We start from the raw sequence: 14,604 nt of genomic DNA, 5'->3' as shown, positions 1-14,604 counted from the left end.
ATAAGTGACTTATTCATAGACGGCCTAGTAGATGTCCAGATAAATAATTTCTAGTCAGTGCCATCACCTAAGTTGCCTACTTTATTCGGAGTACCAAAAGTACATAAGTGCACCACAGCTCCACCAATGAGAGCTTTGGTGGATGCTAGACAGTTGATTACATACCCATGTGCCAAGGTCATAGATTCACTACTCAAAAAATATGTGAGTAAAGAAGGACAAATCTGAAGATTTCTGGTCATTCCTTTACAAATCGATTAGGGTTTGACAAGGAGTGTATTTTTTTAACAGTGGACATTTGCGATCTTTATTCGTCTATTCCCTAGGACCTTGGCACACAATGGGTAATCGAACTGTTAAAGTTAAAGGGCGCCCCAGAGAGAGAACAAAGACTAATAGAAGAACTACTGGGAATAGTCTTGAAAAACAATTTTGTTAGTTTTGATGACAATTTATACTTACAAAACATCAGGGTAGCTATGGGGTCCCCATGTGGAGCAAGTTTTTTGAACTTAATGATGGCTTTTTGGGAATATAACTGTGTGTTTAATAGTACACACAAAGAAAAAAATTGTATTTTACACCAGATTTTTGGACGATCTCTTCCTGATCATTAAGGGAGATAGATCAGAGGCAAGTACTATTGTCGAATACTTTAATTGTACTACTATCTTTCTAAAATTCACTAGTGACTTCCAAGAAGAAACAATAATTTACCTAGATATCGAACTATCTAAAGACCTTTGAGAAAATAGATATACAGCCAAGATATTTAGAAAAAATACCTGCTCAAACTCATTCCTGCATTTTACTAGCTTGCACCCATTCCACCAGAAAAAATCTGGAGTAAAGGGACAAGTGGTGCAAGCAACACGAATGATTACTAGGGACACAGACTTTTTAGAGTTGAATGTGAAAACCTTAAGAGAATGTTTCTCCACAGGGGGTACCCTTTGAATTTAGTGGCCAACATCATCTTAGAGGTACAATTGAAAAGGAATAATTGATAATAAGATTGTAGACATAGATGAGAGAATAAATAATACACATCTATTGAGTGATGAGGGCGAGTTCCGCCTAGATGAAGGTAGCGACAATAGCCCCTTTGCGTGCACCTTTGTGTTAACATTTAACCTTGAAGCAAATGAAATATTAAAAATTATAAAAAGAAATTGGCACCTATTCAGCACTGACAAAGATATACTACAAAAAGTAGGAGATGGACCAGTCATAACCTTTAGAAAAGGGTAAGAGCATGAAAAACATCATAGAAACACCTATGAGAGTTATAAAAGGTAATGCAGGGATGTGTATGTGTGATGCTTACAGCTATTGTAAATTATATCCAAATAGGTAAAAAAATTTATGATGAGACAAGAACTATTATCTTATGGATAAATTTAACTGTAACTCTAGGTTCGTAGTCTACTTGGCTCAGTGCCAGTATCACCCAGCGTTTTATGTGGGCAAGACTGACCGCAGACTACAAGACAGAATTTACAAACACACCTATGCGATTAATAAAAAGAAATATGAAAATGCATTAGCAAGGCATTGTGAGGAACACCCCCACCATAATTTCAAGTTCAGAGTGATAGGCCAAGTAACACTTCATACCAGTAACAACATCCCTGGAGGTGGTTGTATTAATTTACTTTTGGAAAACAATAGTTAATCTGGCAGCTTAGATTAGATTCATGTAGCCCACCAGGTTTAAACGAAATATACTTTATAGCTTGTATTTTAAAACTAAGAAGCCTGTTAAGGTGACATAGACTAATTAAATAGGAGTATGTAGAGTTTAAGGTATTATTTGCTGTTATATGTATAGGCACATACCCCTTGAGTATATTTAGTATAAAAGAGATTATGATATCTACAGTTGTAAACAAAATTTTTAATATTTGTATATAGGTATTAAAACATTTTGAACTTCACAGGTTTTAGTAATTCAAACCTGTTTTTAACATACAGTTATTAGTTTGTTTATTGGGTTTTAAATTATCAGTTTAGGAAATTGTATGACTTGTTTTATTTTATGTGGTTTATGTATTTTACACACAAACCAGATTAATTTGATCGTATAACAACTAATATGCCATAAATAGGAAAGACACTTTAATAAGGAATGAACTAATTAATTAAATTGAAGTAGTCATGTGATATAATACTAAGGTTTTAAATTAGCAAACAACAGGAGGGACTAGTTTCTGAAGATGTTTGGTATTTCATGCAAATGAAAACGCTGTAAAGCTAACAGTGAGTTGGAAGTGCGTTAAAGTTTATGGTGTGTCCGAGGTTCGTCTTTACATAAACAAGTGTTTTGAAACATCTGCTGTGTTTTGTGGATATTCTGAAGCCGTCTGTTGATTTTACGTCAGTTGGTTCAGTTTGTTTTTCAAATTTCTATGTAAATCCTCTTAACGAACACAGCAGAAAGCAGCCAGGAAGGAAAATCCTCACCGTGAAAAGTCACACACTTTATTAAGGTTAAAAATAAAAACAGTAAACATAAACGCTTTCATCCTGGTATCCCCACAACTTCATCAGATAAAATATAAGTAAAGGCAGATTCAGTTTAAATCCCCCGCTTAACCATCACATGACCTCCAAATGAATTCATTATCATTCCTCAAATTAAAGAAGCTGTGGACATTCTTCACTGTTTTACATACTATTAACTTCACCCACTCGATATGATGCAACTGCTTGGTATAACCTGTATAAAATAAATATGTAAAGGTTCAGTACAATCCTTAGAGTAAATAAAATGTTAAATTATTATATCAATTAATATAAATACGAAGAAAAATATTTTGTATGTAAACGTTAAAATCATTAATCCTAACAACTAACCAGCCATGCAGAATATTAAAAATATTAAATATCATCATATAAAAATATACATACATATATATGTATATATGTAGATATATAGATATGTAAATATAGATATATATATATATATATATATATATATATATATATATATATATATATATATATATATATATATATATATATATGTATAGAGTCATAGTTGTACAGAGCAGGTAATTGTTTACATCCTCATTTTATCCCTTAGAACTCCCAAACTGTTCTATAAATGTGGGTTGGCATAATGGTTGAGATGTTTACGCATAAGGTACAAGGTTTGATTCTCATGTTTGGGAAATTGGCAAGGCTTATAATGGCCTACAAGGACAGCTAAAACCAAAAAGTTGCCTGCCCTGGAAATCCAAATAATCCAAATAAAGGGTAAAACCAAGATATATAAAAATACTCCTTTATTCAAAGCGAGTGCAAAGCGAATACAGTTAGTATAGTCCCAAGCATTGTGCTTGGGACTATACTAACTGTATTCGCTTTGCACTCGCTTTGAATAAAGGAGTATTTTTATATATCTTGGTTTTACCCTTTATTTGGATTTCCAGGGCAGGCAACTTTTTGGTTTTGGCTTCGTTTGAGCTTGCTTACCATCGCTACAAGGACAGCTAGCTTAGTGCTTACCTATGAACCTATAATGAGACTGTAGTACCCTCCCAACAGTCAGCCCCCTGTGGATGAGTGGTCATCTGGCCAGCAGCTGCTATTAGATTGCTGTATTACTCAAGCAGCTATATATTTGCAGGTATACATTTTATATAATTTATTTAATAATATGGAGTCGCATCTACGGTGTTATTCCTTCATTTTCAGAAAGGTGATCAGGTGATCACTAGTGGCTAGAAAGTAAAGTGCCAGGCTTCATGGATGAGGCCACTTATGTAAATCATCTGAGTTATGACATTTCATGCATCATCTAAGCACAGAGGCATCCCTGCCAAGTAGAATGGAAGGGTTAAGGTAAAGACTGACACATTTCCTCAGTGAAAGTAGTCACACAGTCATTGAGAAAGTTTAGCAATTCTGACAGCAGGCATGGTAAGTGAAAAACAAACATTTTCATCAATAAACTGTTGTGCTGTAACCAGAATTCCAATTTTTTTATTATTGCCATCAAAGAAAAAATATTCAGCCAAATTACAGATGATAGTAAACATGCTAGATCAGGTTTGCCAATGTTCTCTTAAAACATCTCTTACACGACAGGAAACTAGGATGGCAATCTTGATGTAAATACTGCTCATTAGCTTTTGTCATTTGTTTTAGTCAGCTATGACCCCTTTATTTTGTCTGCCTTTCCAGTGATTGCAAATTCAGCATCTTTGTAAAACTTGGAAGTTAATCAGAATTATACATTGTTAAAACTTATGCATATTTCCTGAGTTATTCAGTGTCAAAATAATACTTTTTTTTTTCACAGCCTGCTGATTCTCAGACTAAAACAGCAACAGAAGTAAAACCTAAAGAGCCTTCTTTGGTAAGGATACACCTCATCATGAATTTTCAAAATTCTGTCCTGATTTTACTTACTGGCTAGGACATAATCTGTGCATTTTTACATTTTTATTTCAAAGAATGTCACAGTAATACATAAAATGCAGTTATTAAATTCAAACGGTTCCAACAAGGTTTCCAAGTTGTGGGTAAATGCAAAGATAATCGTTTGACTTCACATGTAATTGCCTAATTTTGTGTCCCACATACATAAAACTGTTAGCAGACATAAAATCTATAAATGCTCACAACACAATAATCTTTCAAGCAGTAAGACCACATAGAAAGACAAATAAGTATTTCTACAGGGGGCTTAGCCACCCATATTAAAAGCTTTGCTTCCACATCCCTTACTTTATACTTCTTATGTTGAGATATGTCAGCAGAAAGAGCATAAAGTAAATAAAGTAAAACTGTTTTGTTTTTTTCTTTGAAAGTTTTGTATGCACAGTAATAGAGTATTATAAAAGACATTGCTACTATCAGTCAAGTATGAGAAAACTCGAGATTAATGTGGCTGAGCAAGCAAAACCTGAACCAATGTATCTCATGCAGTTGAAGGTAATGTTGATCTCCTTCAGGCAGTGCATACACCTGAGTAACTTTCAGATTTGTAACAGTGTTGTATATCCAGTATTTCCAATCTGTGTAAACAGTTTCTTTTCATTAGCTTGACTCAGGCTTTCCATGGTTTGGGAACCACAGATATGTGACTATCCCAAACTACAAGGCAAAACATTTGTAGTAGAAGTACCTTTTGTTTTAGATGACTAGAAAAACGAGTTTTCAGCACTGGGCTGTTCTGAAAATGACCATCTCTTATTTAGTCGCATATCTTGTTGATGACAGTTCTGTAGTAGTATTCAAGTTGGTTGTCTAGTGTTGACCTAAACACTGTTGACCTTGGCTAAGTACCCTTCCTCATGTGATTTAGAACTTACCATGTTTGTATAATATTCATTCGCACACTGTGCATAAAGATGTCAAAATACTGTTTGTGCATTTAAAAACTGTTATCTTTCTCTTTTTAAGTCATGCACTGTTGCCCAGCTTATGTCTGGTTATCATATGTACTTCCCATGAGCTGAACACTATTTGCCTATTTATCACATTGATCTGGTTGTATGGTCCTGCTACATAAGTGGCTCCATAACAGTCGTGCTAATTCCAACATGTTCTGACACCTGACTTTAGCTTGTCAGTGCATGCATTATGTGCTGAATTGTCCTTTCTTTTTAAACACTAAAGATGTGTTGCAGAGTTGGAGATTTCTGTTTTTAATTCCTTTTGTTGCATTCATATAATCTGAACAATGAGAGCTATAGAAACATCCAGTATAAATGGCATGTGACAAAAAGTAATTGAAAAGGCAACCAATATTGCTGTGAGAGAATAAGCTGAGGTCCAGTACTCTATAGCACTGTCCATTTGCTTCCACACAGCATTGCTATTCTTATAGACAGCAGCATTAGCACCCTTACATTGGAAGGTGATACCATTTAAACCTTCTTCTGTGGTTAGACAGCTGCACCATTTAAACATGGGAATGCTCGAGTAAGATAAGCTGGGAGGGCTTCCTAGTCAGAGTTATGTTACCAGTTCTCTCAGCTCTTGAATCATAAGATGGTTATTGGACTTCCATCTTTATCTTCTTCTTAGCAGATAGGAGATGAAGGTTTGTTAGTCATGTGTAGTGAAGACTGACTGGTTTAGTCCATAGACCAAGGAATTTAGAATTCCTTTTTGACCTTCATTTGCCTTATCATAAAGTATCAAATAAACACTGTATGTCTCTCTTAGGTTTTTGCAGGACTGAGCACTTCCAGATGGTATTATTTCATGAAACTTCCCTTCTTGATTGTACTTCAGTAATGCAAATGGTATACAAGAAGAAATTTTGAAATTGATTAAGATGTGTACATCTTTTGAAGGCATTGTCAGATGAAAAGTTCCTGTTTTACACATGCCATATTTTTGGCTTTCACATGATAGATACCTACCCCTAGGTCTTTCTCCCACATAATGCAACACTTACTGTATTGCATGGAGTGTGGTGATTGCACTCCAATATCTGAAAAAAAAAACAAACCAGTTAAGTCCAACTGTAGCAGCAGACCTGACCATTACAAATGTTAAGCAACACTCCTGCTTAGCTTGTTAAGGTCAGGTCTTGCTGTTGGCAGACAACTTTGCCAGTACTGACCAGCAAAGACAGTGGCAGAATAAAAACAGATTGGTTACTGCTTGCTGTCCATACCTGACATACTGTTATAAACTTAGAAAGGAGCTAGAATAACAGCATGTGTTTTCACCTGCATTTTCTGAAGGATACAAAGTCTGAAACTCAAATGTATGTCATAATTTTGTGAATTCAATCCTCTAATTTTTTGAAAACCGTGGATTTTATGAGGAACATATGAGGCAAAAATGTGGACTTTCTGCGAAAATCTGGACCACTGATAGTAATGGCAAGGTGAATGTAAACATACCAGTCTGTGTTACACTATCCTCTGACAGTGCTTGCTAAGTGCTTTACAGCTTTGAAAGCTGGTAGAACACTTGGCACTTTTTTTCCCTGCAACTGGTACTACATGAAGCATACAAAGCTCCATGTACTACAAAGTGTTATGTTCATGTCTCTGATCATAGCCTTTAGTTATGTGTTCTTGACATAAATGCCAAGGTTCACATCTCGAGCTTCACTGTCAAGGTAAATTTCTCGAACACAGTGGACCAAGGAAACCTCATCCACTGTCTGAAACAACTTTGTGAACAATGCTTTTCATTATGCTGTTTAGGATCTACAAGAAATATCTAGGCAGCTAAAGAAAACACTTTCAAAGGCATTAATTTTGATGTCTAGCACTGCTTGAGATAGTGCACACATTGTAATAATCCAGTTGTCCATTTAAGGGTATACACTACAGTTTTACAATTGCTGAAATGTCTACCTATGTGGAAGTAGTAGTGAGCAGCTGAATAAATTCAGGAATGATTTGGCATTAGTCTGGCAGTTGGCACAAGAGACTAAAGTTAAGGCTATGAACTGTTAATGATCTGCTTCCCATTTGTCCAGGGTTTGATTCCTTCTGCGTCAGCTTGCAGGCTGCGAGTCCTTCCGCATCAATTTGCATACTCTGTGGTGGTGAGCAAGCCATGTAACTTGAAATAGACAAATCCTGTTAAATAAATAAAATAAAACAATTATAGAATCATACCAATCCTCACCACAGTGTCTGTATCTAATGCTGTGACACAACACATGAGAATTTAATAACAAAAATAAACTATTATTAATTAATTAATTTAAAAAAACGAAGCATACAAAAGTGCCTTTACCTTCCATTCCTGGCACTTTCATAAATGGCAAGCATGTTGATATCAGAATAGATGAACCTTAATAAAATAAAAGAAAGAGAGACCCCAAATGATACTTCTGGAGGAGTTGCATATGCCTTCAAGATGACACTGTAGCCACATATTCAGTATAGCATCACTTCATACTTCAGGAGCACACATCACCAACAGAAAGTAGTCCTTTTCAAGTCATTTATTTAAAATGTCATTTTAAGTCCATGAATTCTCTAACAAGAATAAATGTTAGGGATTTCAAAGATGGTTGCACGCTGATCAATAGGTTGATATTGGTTCTCCCAATGTGAAAACAGAAACTGAGGAAAAAAGGTCATTTAAACTTTGTTTGGGTAAAATTCAGTCACTGACTAGTAATTACACTACCTGGATGCCTGCAAAGAAGAAATTTGATGAACTAGTGAGAAAATTAAACAGAAAAGGAGAAGAAAAAAACTCTCGCTGGGAAGAATCCTGCAACTGTACAGCAAAAAGTTCATGTTTCAGCTTTGGAACAGGAGGTGGCTTCCAGTAATTTAGAGGAAAAAATAAATCAAATGTATTCAGAAATAAAGTAAATGAAGCAATGAAGGAATATATCCGCTCAAATAGTAAAAAGCTGGAAAAAAATAGAAGAAGCTTTAACTAGCTATTCAGATGAACTGGGAAAACTCCAAAAATCAGGAGATGAAATGAAGAAAAGGCTGTCAGAGTATGAGGCTTTTCAAGAAGAGCCATTTCAAAAAATATAGTAGTGTTAAAAAATGGAGCCCACAGGGAAACCCAGAGACTTTCTGCTGTACCAGAGAAACTAGGAACAGACTGTGTTAATTTTATGAAAGTACAGATGAGCAACTCGACTGGTGCTCCACAGCAGGATTTGCTAATTGAGAAGGTACATCATGTGTATGCGCCAAACCTGGCCATGCGAAAGTAGCCAAAACTCCCCAGGTATTGGTAAAAATGCAGTCATAACAGCAAAAAGAGATAATCCTGACAAAACTGTGGCAACAGTAGGGAGTTTGTGGACAATGATTATTCACTGTACACCTGGCAGAAGAGCAGCAAGTTGAACCCAGCAGTCAGGGAATGTCAAGAAGCAGGTGTGAGATTTAAGGTGCTGTATCCAGCTGTCTTCAGAATATTTACTGGGGGTTCCAAGTCACATTTGATGCAGAACAGGCTAAGGAGAAAATTAAAAAAAATGTATTCAGTGAAGATTGAACCAACAAGCAGAAGGAAACTGTTTCTCATTGTTCTAACAGTAAAGCCCATACAGAGACTTTACCAGTGAAACATTTTCCATTGTGCCAAAAGCAAAATGTTTCAGAAACAGAAAAAACAACAAGGGAATAGGCTAGAAGAATCCCTGAGACTAACATTAGGAGATGAAGATAATCAGGAAGAAAAGCAACAGTGAACATAATAAATTTGAGACTGTAAAGCATCACTCCCGTAGGATATAGGAATAGATGTGAAATATGGCTTTGCAGGAAAAAAAGTGTTCAAGAAAGACTGGAATATTGCTGACCTCGATAAACTTGTGGGTTAGCTCTAAAGCATATACCCCACTTTATCATTAATGTTTAGAAAGGCATTAAAGGTGTTTTAAATGTGAGGTGGGGGGTCTTATCAGTAATTGCTGTGTATGTTAAAAATGTTAATGTAAGTAAGTACTTTTTAGTTGTAAGATGTACAAACTTTATTCTATAACAAGATAAGGAAGGTTGATCAGAAGCAAGTTAACGTTGATATAATAATGATTCTGAACAGTGGCCTCTTTGGTGTCACAGAGAGATAAAGCCTCGACTGTGACCCAGGCAGCCAGAGTTTGATTAGTGGTTTGGGCACCTGATATAACTGGCAAGGAGAATGGGGCATTCCTGTCCTAGGAGGGAGGCTATGTGCTGACCTCTCTAGTCAAGCTCTGCAGAGATCAGAGCTCAGAGAGAAAGATAGTGGGCCGGGGTCAGGATAGATAGCATATTGCACACCATATTTTCCTCAAGCCAGCCAGCAATAGCTTGATGCTAGCCATGTGGGCGGGACTATAGGGTCACAAAAATCCAAGACCCCAAGGATGGCAGTAGCACTCCCAATGCTCAACCCATGCCACCACTGAGTAAAAGGAAAAAAAAGTGCTGAAGTTAAACTCTGACTGAAAGACAGACAAGCTTATTTGGGTGGAGAGGAAAACTTGATAATAAGGGGTTTTAGACAAAAATAAAATCTGTTTTTAGAATGGGGGATGCCTAGATTAAAGTCCTTGGTTTAATCCACAGACAATTATTTTAAGCAAATAACATTAAAATAACAAGACAAAATGATTAAAGGCATGGAAAATGTAGTTTTTATGCATCTGTAAATATTTTTTTTTGCCATTATCAAATACTTTTAATGGGAGACAAAATGTCTTCAGTTGCTAGCAGCTGGTCAGATGAAGTCTGTATATTGTGTTTGGAGTGAAATATACGGAGGTTCTTTACAACATTTGCAAAGCTGTTTTTTGTTTTCTTTTTATTACTGACTGCTTTTACTTGGAGATGAGCTGCTGCAGGTGCAAGCAATCAGTTCCGAGAGTTAACATTTAAAGGTACAGTGGCAAGCCATTCAATGAAAAATAAATAGTTTTAAACTGTGGGAAGTAATTGAGAAGTAACAGCCTTCCCAGCAGTCTTAATGTATGTAAAGTGTTTAATAGAACAGCATACAATTTTATTTCATGCAAAGGTGGTCAATGAAAAGTTAATGTTTACTGAAAGCATACAATCTTTTTTTTCACATCTGGGAAGGGGTAGAGATAAAAGAACAGATAACCGGTGTAAATAGGAATGTAGGCTGCAACATGTGTGTAACCGTTATTTTGTGTTGGGTATTGCCTGCAGGTGCAGCTGCTAATTTCTGGAGGGGCAAACTTCATTGGTTGAAAATATACATAATTTTGTGTGTTTGTTTCAAGTTAAAAAGAGATGGGGTCCTGAACATGTATTTAGTTTTTTTTTGTTTGTTTGTTTTCATTGAACCAAGAAGTCTTGAAAATGTGGCATAGTTTCAAATGAAAATGAGAAGCAGCAGCTTCCTAAAATATCAGCCTGACAGACATTAGCTTTTCCATGTAAGTAAAAGTTGGAAATGCACATTCAAAAGAACTGTCTTGTATAATAGGTGGAAGCAATAGCTTTCTGTTATAACAGCTGCTCTGTCCATGCTAACATGGGACATAAATGGCTATAGAAGTATACACACAAATCAAAGAAAACAAAATTATGTTAGAAATGTAAGATTTAAATGTCAACAGATGTTACAGGAGACAAACAGGAAATTACTATGTTTGGATAGAAATGAGCATGTAAATTTGACAAAGTATTTCAGGGTGGACATTCAGCAGACAACAAGAGACAAAGGAAGGGGGTGTAATAATACTGCATACTAGAGGGTCTCCAATAGTGATAGAAGATAGAATAAAAACCGTAATTGTAGATTTGCGGTAGTAAGAGGCTATTGGCAAGGAAGTAAAATTGCACCGAGTCCACTGACATGTATTTATATTCCAACAAAAACTGCTGCTATGGGGATTTAAAAAAAAAAAAGTTGGGGGGAAATAATCAGCACTTGGTAGGGAATATTATTTATGAGTGGGGAGTGGAACTTTGCAGTAGTGAGGATGTACCTGGCAGGCCTAGAAGAAAAAACATAACAAAAGACTACATTTCTGAAGAAACATATGGGAATATCTGGTATCCATAATTCACCAAGGTACAAGAAGTGAGCCGTGGTGGTGCAGCGGTTGCATTGTCACCTCACAGCAAGAGGTTCTCCCATTCGATTATCTGCTGGAGTGCCTTCTGTGTGGAGTCTGCATGTCTTCCCTGTGGTCGAGTGGCGTTCGAAAGACATGCGTGAATAGGCATGCCTTCGTTGAAGGTTGGGCATCGGGCTGGCACCTCGGCACTGTAAAAATCAACTGCCAATCAGCCCAAGCTTTATAACTTTGGTTTAATATTGAACTGGGTCTATACAAAGTATTTATGGCTGTACTGTTCCGCTGTGGTGACCCCTAACCGGGAAAAGCAGAAAGAAAAACAACAACAAGAAGTGGGCTATACTGGATATAATTTGTATTTCCTAGGAGCCATGTGTATTTAATTCAAAGCTTTGACATGAATCCAGTAACGATTTCAGTTCTTGCACCAATAAAATTTAAGATAAAGATGCAGAATAATGAAGTAAAAATGAGACATTGCCTCTTTTCTACTTACACGTAAAACAGAAGTTTAAGGAATGGATATTGAGAGTTAAGCATTTCTTCAGATGGGATACGTGTTGGGATAAAACTAAGAGCGGGTTTAAAATAGGGTTGAAATAATAGAGAAGTAGATATGAGGAAGAAGTAATAAGAATTAGTGGGTCTCAAAATTTATAGTAGAATAAGAGAAACAATTGCAGAATGTTAAAGGTAAACTAAGGGACTATCTGGATAGTATACACAAATTAAGGATCTATTTTTGATATCTCCAGAGAACAAAAATATTTGGCACAACAACTTAAGCAGCATAGTAAGTTAGGGACCAGACGTAGGAAGCCTGACACAAGAAAAATAACCAGAGATCCTGTGGAGGTATTAGACAAGAAAAATAACCAGAGATCCTGTGGAGGTATTAGAAATGTTTCAGAATTGTTGAAAACAAGAAAAGACACAAATGGAAATATTTATGGAAGACTTAATTATGCCAAGGTTAGAGGAAGATGAGGTTCAGCAATTAATAGCTAAGATAGGGAGAGATATTAGATAAAAATAATGCTGTATAATCAAAAAATAAGGATGCCCCAGGAACAGATGGTATTCATGTGGAAGTTTGGAAGTTAGGAGGGAAACAAGTGATAATGATCTGGAAGATTTTCTTTAGCAGTATTTTAAAATGGAGGAATCATCAGCATCATGGGAAAACATCTGTGGTGGCTGGATTATCCAAAGTGGGTAGCAGCCCTTCAGTCAAAGCTTTATAACTGTGGTTTAATATTGAACTGGGTCTATACAAAGTATTTATGGCTGTATTAGCTAAGCAAATGGCAAATGCATGCCAAAATTGTAGATATGGATTGATGTAGTTTTGCAGGGGAGGGGAGCAAGCATTTGGCACCATTAATAGAGCACTGATGATTCCTGCGGTTGAGTGACGTTAAAGATATGCAGGTAGGTGCGTGTGTTAATGTGTGTGCCTTCTTTGAAGGTTGGGCGTCGGACTGGCAACTTGGTACCATAAAAATCCACTGCCAGTCATTAGCGGACCAGAGTTCCGCTGTGGTGACCCCTAACTGGGAAAAGCCGAAAGACATTACAATAGAGCACTGATGATTCAAAGAGAAACAAAATATAAGAGAATATTGGTATTGTGGATGCATCTTAATTCAGAGAAGGCATTCAGCTAGGATTTTGAGTAGGAGTGGAAGTATATGCATTTCCTGATAAAATAATAGTGTTAATTAGGAGAATACGTGAAGGGTAGGAGGAAAAATTAAGGTGAGAGGTTCCTCTCTCTCAATCTGTGCTTGAATAGAGGACCCAGGCAGGGGTGTCCTCTTTTCTCTTTATTTGCTTTATATTTAGAGCTTTTGGCAAAGACAGTAAGGGATTGTCAAAATGAAAGACATAACTGGTATGCTAATCAAATAATATAGATGTATTTGCAGCTGATATAATTTTGTACTTGATAAATCCAGGAAAGGACATTCTTGTGTTGTATATTTTGAGACCATTTCTGGTCTTTTTGGGCTATATAATTAATGGAGATAAAACAAGGTCTGTAGCAGTAAACTATGTACTCACACATTAATTGGTTCACAATACCCATATTTATGGGACACAATAAGATGAGTTATTTAGGTGTATGGATTAAAAGGGATTCTGTTATGGCAACTAAAAAATACACGGGAAGTGCCTAAACCAAAGATGATACAAAAAACTGAGAAACTGGAAGGTCTTTATTATGGATGGTAAGATACAAACGGGGAAAATGTTTTTAGTCCCTTTAGTTTTATATATAGTTCAGGCATACTTTTAATCTACTAGAGAAGAAGTTATGGACAGTAACTGATAAAAAGTTGAAGGAATTTGTTTGGAAGGGAAGAGTTAAATGGGATAAATTGATCTTCCCCTTAGAACAAGGTAGTTTAGGATTACCTGATTTGAATGGAAACTTTGGAGCTATGCAGTTAGGTTACATATGCATAACGCAAGCAGAAGGTTATAAATCAAAGTGGAAAGGGATGATGATGAAACATAGTGGAAGTTCAAGAAATAGAGAAAGTACGATTGTAGATACTGATCCTTAAGAGAACAGCAACCATACAAAATATAGTACTTGTAAAGTTGTAGAAAGTATTCTAAGAACTAAGGTAACACACAGTTGGAGAAAGGAAATATTGCCAGCAGGGATGACTGCAAGTAGGGGTATAGAAAATAGGCAAAATGGGGCTGGAATTTACTATAACCAAGATACGTACTGGGAGCAAATAGCTAAAGAGGGAAAGCTAATAGAGTTGGCTGAAGCAAAACAGAGGTTTGGACTACAGGTCCAAGACTGCTTGCCCTACCAGAGATTGAAATCGGAGTATAGATAGAGAGAGACAGCGGAGTGCTGCATGAAAGACCAGCTCTGGTAGTTTTTAGTTGAATCTAGAGCAGAAACTGCTGTTAAAAAAGAGCAGATAATTAGTAGGGCATATCAGATACTGAGTTATAACTGTACTGCGTGATACCTATAATAATCAGTCAGAAGAGGTTGGAAGAAATTGGGAAGAGAGATTGGCAAAGCAATTTACAAAGGAACAATGGGAGGACATATGTATGGCTCCCAAGTATGCGACCAAATC

The 14,604-nt window shown here is 36.3% G+C and overlaps 1 protein-coding gene across 8 annotated transcripts in view; it reads left to right on the top strand.

The window, feature by feature from the left end:
- Nucleotides 1-14,604, top strand: part of CAST (calpastatin) — a 1,327,899-nt gene that overhangs the window by 874,381 nt on the left and 438,914 nt on the right. For 7 of the 8 annotated variants that reach the window (XM_044064116.1, XM_044064120.1, XM_044064118.1 and 4 more), the window contains one exon: nt 4,307-4,363. The exons of the other annotated variant lie outside the window; for it this stretch is intronic. In XM_044064116.1, the coding sequence (XP_043920051.1) occupies nt 4,307-4,363 (57 nt within the window). The remainder of the gene's footprint in view (nt 1-4,306; nt 4,364-14,604) is intronic. 8 annotated transcript variants of the gene reach the window in all.

Source organism: Protopterus annectens, chromosome 2.part2 (genome assembly GCF_019279795.1).
Source record: "Protopterus annectens isolate FY-2018-M chromosome 2.part2, PAN1.0, whole genome shotgun sequence".
Lineage (NCBI taxonomy): Eukaryota > Metazoa > Chordata > Ceratodontiformes > Protopteridae > Protopterus > Protopterus annectens.
The sequence above is the reverse complement of the archived record's forward strand: the minus strand, read 5'-3'. Positions and strand labels throughout refer to the sequence as shown.